This window comes from Sphaeroforma arctica, assembly GCF_001186125.1.
Source record: "Sphaeroforma arctica JP610 unplaced genomic scaffold supercont1.136, whole genome shotgun sequence".
NCBI classification, from domain to species: Eukaryota; class Ichthyosporea; order Ichthyophonida; genus Sphaeroforma; species Sphaeroforma arctica.
In genome coordinates this window covers 19265-24716 of record NW_014040422.1, presented here as the reverse complement: position 1 = coordinate 24716, position 5452 = coordinate 19265, and the positions used below count along the sequence as shown (strand labels likewise).

General features: G+C 40.3%; 1 protein-coding gene across 1 annotated transcript in view; it reads left to right on the top strand.

Moving 5' to 3' along the window:
• Nucleotides 1-3700, top strand: part of SARC_02884 (hypothetical protein) — a gene marked incomplete at its 5' end in the record, with an annotated part of 4196 nt that extends 496 nt beyond the window's left edge. Inside the window, 2 exons of the mRNA XM_014303329.1 lie at nt 2119-2849; nt 3420-3700. Coding sequence (XP_014158804.1) covers nt 2119-2849; nt 3420-3632 — 944 coding nt within the window. The 3' untranslated portion in view covers nt 3633-3700. The remainder of the gene's footprint in view (nt 1-2118; nt 2850-3419) is intronic.
• Nucleotides 3701-5452: the final 1752 nt, after the last annotated feature.

The following is a 5452-nucleotide window of genomic DNA, read 5'->3' as shown; positions in this document are numbered from 1 at the left end:
GTAAATACATTTTATAAATATACTATGAAACATTATATAATATATATATATATATATGTGTGTGTGTGCGTGTGTGTAAATACATTTATAAATATACTATGAAACAATTTATATATATATATATATATTATATGCATATGTAAAGATGTAAAGATGTTTCCAGATATACCCAAAAAAACATATGGACATGCAAATACATACTGTACATTGGCTATTATTGATTTATATACAATTTAGTGGCTCATGTGCTCGCATGTTTCGCATTCAAATACGTATGATATCGAGCTGTTATCCTTGTTTTGGTACCTTTAAAGCATGTTTATATGTTTACACAGTCATTGTAGGAGACACTAGGCGATTGCCTTCGGTTAAGAAATATTCGAGTTTTGGCTCTTGTGCATACGTTTTGTAGATTTCAATGTGTATTTGATCTAAACAAAGTGATGACATTTGTGTTTGTCAGACTCGAATTGTGTGTATAAAAATAAACGTATATGTACACTCATATTTATCATTATCAGCTTGTATATCTGAAAATGATTTTTTTTCTCGATATCTGCAGATTCATGACTGATTAGATTAAAATATTGCACGTTTGTGCTGGTGTTCAAATGAAAATAAGTACTCTTCCAATAGGGGTAAGTGCGAATTACTCATTGTTCTATGTTTCTGTCAGTCACACCTCTACACCATTGGGATCGCGGTCAATACCCTTGTACGGTTTCTTCCAGCTTACAACAGTATTTTGAGTGGCACTGACCTGGAATGTTCATCTTCCAACCTCTATTATAGTGAGGGGACGGGACTATGTTTGTGTTGCGTCTTCTATTCGCATCTCTATATATCCTCCCATGTACATGTAATTTAGATGCATATCTTCAGGATTCACAGCATATATTATTCACGTCGTGTCTGTTCTACTGAATATCATACCATTGTGCGAAAAGAGTATGGATGCGGACATAAAAAACTGAGCTGTTGAATCTCGGTCGAGCACTTGCCCTGCACTCGATTGCCTGACCTACTCTCAAGGATATTGCATACATGTGGTTTTATGCATATGACAGTTTACGTGCTTGTGCAGACTACCCTATGATGGTATTTCTTACATATATCTTCGACTGTGTCATTATAGTTAAAAGCTGAGTACTTTCACTTGGACTGCACTGACCATGGTATACGCATCAAATCTACACAAACGTCCACAGCTACCACAGTTACAGTACGCAGATACTGTCTATGTAGAGTGCATATCGGCTTGTGGCGCTGCACACGCACAGTGCATATGCACAAACGCTTATACTTAATTGGTCCGTCGTCTAAACCACGTGTTATATATAGGACTTTAGTCTTCCGGCTGAGGACAATCCCAGAACTCTGGCCGATTAGGCCACACCACACTTGTTTTTGTCCATTTTCATACCAACTTGCATAGAAATACTTTTCAAGTGCTTTTACATCAACAATGTACTTCCTTTTTCGGTTGATTTTAACATGCGATTCACGGACCGGCAGGTTGTCTTTCGCTTCCTTACTCGACTGCACAGGTGGGGTGGTTGTCGGCCGTATGTATACTGCTATTGGGCTCGTTCCTCACGTGGTGTGGGTTAGTGCTCATAGGGTATATTGCGGATAAGCACGGAGGACGTCAAACGTCTTTCGGTGCAGTCACTCAAGAGACGTATCCGTGGCTCGTATTGATCACAGATTTCCTCGCCTTTCTGCCGTTCTTCTTGATTTGCACAATGTAAGTGACTTTCTGGGCGGGACTGCGTAAATATGCATAAGCATCGCTAAAAGAAACACATATCCATTGGCCACACAGCTTTGCAAATTTCATTCACACCAACGGATAAAACATAATGTTTTGCGGTAATATACGTACATGTGCAGACGGAGGGATTTGCCTAACTTTGCCAATACCGTACGAGATACAGCTTTGTATTCAGTACTTCGTTGCCTCTTCCACCTGCTGTTGTCCTTTACATCAGTGGAACGTGGTGGCCTCAAGGTGGTTGTATACTTTAACACATAGTATAGTTGTTCCATTAACCCGAATAATACTATTTCGAATTCTCACTGGTATACGGTTTTTTTTCTTCAGGTTTATGACGGTAGCTATGCAAGTGCTTCCGGACGTTGTGCGAACTGTCACAGGTGATCACGAGGACGAGGACTCCTTTTACGTCCAGAAGTGGTTCTGGTTGCTCATATGCTGGGCGATTGGGGCTGGCTTATCTCTGCTTAAATCCACCTACTACTTGGGCCACATATCGGTGGTGGCCGTTGGCGTAGTCGGCTACACAGTGTTTGTTGTGTTTGCTTACTGTGTAGGTATATTCGATCCATGCGAAGGCATTCCTGCCGAGGAATGTTACACGGAACCTAAAATGTTCGATGGCGGCTTTTTTGATTTCATGAAGGCCTTTCCGGTCTTTGTCTTATCGTTTTGCTGCGCTCCGACAATGTTCAACATATATAACGCGTTAGAGACCCAATCCAAGCATAACATGACGTTGTCGTCAGCTATCGCAATGTGTGTCTGCTCCGTTTTGTATGCTACCATATCTCTTTGTGGTTACTTCACATACGGCACGCATGTAGCCGAGAATATCCTAGATTCCTACCCCATATCGGTAGTCGCTTCACTGGCGCGATTCGGTATGGCTTTTGTGGTCACGGTATCGTATCCGCTGTTGATGCATTCGTCGAGAGACGGCTTCTTGCATGGTATTTCGACTCTTGTTAAGTACACGGGGAAAGTGGATTTGGCCAACGATATTGCAGATAACACTACCAAGACGGGTAACATCGTATTCTACATTTTTGCGGTGCTGCTGAATTTATTGGTAAGTTGTTTGAGTGAGAAAATGGTGTCGATGAATATGTACCTAATCAGCTCTAGATCCGTGCAACGACGATCATTGTAAAAGCATAATTTGAAGGTCAAATTGTGTATATGTTTTTTCAAGGCGTTTGCTTATGGCATTCCTCTATTTAAAGTCAATAGTTTTAATTACCGTATTCGCTGCGAGGGGTTTCAAGGGCGCTCCTTACAATTTCTTTTACGATTAACACACTACGCCATTATATTATATTGTTTTTAAATCAGCCAAACCGGATTTTCTTGCCATACATCCTTTCACACAAACCACTAGAAAACACGGTGCATGCACCGCTCATGTCTATCACTGATAGTCCGTAGTCTCGGTGTCTTGTAAATACCTTCTGCCCCTGTTTCATATTTAGTTATTTTGTATCAAAAAAAACTCTGCCATTTCCTTAATGAGAAAGCACGCCTCTATATCCTTCACACGAGGTTTACATTCACAACACATGTTTGCCAGCCGTTCAAGTTACCAGCGTCTATCTCTTCCCGCAGCTTCCGACTGAATTGCTACTAATTTACACTTGTGCAGGTCTTGGTCATTGCCTATTTAGAGCTGTCGTTGAACTCACTGATGTCCGTAAGTGGAGCATTGAGCAGTAACCTTAGTTTTACGTTACCGGCAGTGCTCTACTACAAGGCCTACGAGGAAGACGGCTGGACTTGGATGCGAATTGTATGCATCCCTTTTGCGGTCTTCGGCATTGTAGTTACCGGGATATCCCTATGGGCGAACATCGCGTAAACAATGTCCCCTGTGAAGTTATGGAAATGTACTATGCATTACGTTTTCGTCTTTGTTCGGTATAGGAGAGACATTTCGTAATTACTCTTGGCTATGTCAGAATCGACATTCCGGTATCCATCCGAAAATAATTTAGACACCACACCCAAGCTGGTGTTGGTATACAAGTGAACTTACTACGTTAGCAGCCTCTTTCCATTTAGTTCCAGAATGCATAGTTTCTACAACAAACTCGGATAGTTTGAAGTAGTCCTATTTCACTTTTTTGGCAGTGTTACACAGTCCAATAAAGTCAAAATGACTTGCACATATTCATGCATTGTTTATATCTCTTATCCTTGATCGCATAGTTGCTCAGAACAATCACATGCGTAAGTTAGAGAGTTGGCTTTGTATATCGCCACTAAAGTCCCTCGAACAACACAAATTGTATCAGGAATAAAATCACGTATTAGATCAACATAGCAAAGCATTTGAAAGTGACATCTAAAATGTCTGGAAGCGACGTTTTAGTTTGTGGTTGTTTCAAAGCGGGGTCATAGTCTTCTATGTCCTATTTCGAAAGCTATGGCGAACGGCACTGTACCAATTTAATTTCTATTATGAAAACTGCAGAATACAATTCATTATGTATTTGAAGACGCCAGCGGCCAAACACCGCTTCCTTTCATAAATATCTTCCTTGTGTATTTTTTAAAAATAAAGAAAAGTATGTTTTGTATGAACCTTCAAACGAAAACAAACATAAAGATTTAGAGATCAGTTAAGACTGCGACCACTAAGTCTAACTTTTGCACTCAAGTCTGACGCGTTAAAATTGCGCCTGAAACTTGCGACCACTAAGTTTGACACTTACGCTGCGTCCCTTACATATGACGCTTACCCTTGCGACCATGGGTTTTAGGGTTAAATATACAAACGCTTTCATTGTCATACCTACGGACAAAGTAACAGAGTGACGAAGTAGTAATAGTTTTTCTAAACTTACCTACCGTACAATACAAACCGATACGCTTTAAAAAAAACATAATATATATACAAATATATCAATGAGACATGCAGTTGGGAAATATTTGTCATTTTCGCATGAGATACGATATGCCACTGTTAAGCCGGCATGGTGTGGCACGTGGGTACGATGTACCTAGGTATGTAGTACTCAACATCTGTCGAAAGAATGTAACAATAATGCGAATGCCATTATTTATAATCATGGCCTTATACTCTACTCGTCGCTTTTTATCTTTCCACCACTCTCAGAATTGTCGATTGAGAAGAAAGAGAGAAGGGCTTGTGATTTACAGGTATGCCGTGTATCCTTTCGTATATCATACCGTTCGTATAAATTGTGGTCATTCGCCGTCTCACTCACATACATTATTTTATGCACTCACAGACTCAATGAACTACATAAACGGAAAGCTTCTGGGATCGTGCAAAAGTAATCCGTTGGATGTGAAATGAAGAATTGTGCAATGGAAGTCCGCTGGATGTGAAATGTAGAATGTAGAGAATGAAAGTCAGTTGGATGTGAAATTAGAGTATGGAAGTCCGTTGGATGTGATATTAAAGAATGGAAAGCCGATGGAAATGAAATGGAAGGCCAAAGAATGTGAAATAGAAGGCATAGGGATGCAAAATGAATAATTGTGCAATGGAAGGCATGTGGATGTGAAACTAGAGAATGGAAGGCCGATGGATAGGAAATGGAAGGTCACAGAATGTAAAAGGGAAGGCATGTGGATGCGAAATGAATAATTGTGCAATGGAAGGCATGTGCATGTGAAACTAGATAATAGAAGGCCGATGGATATGAAATG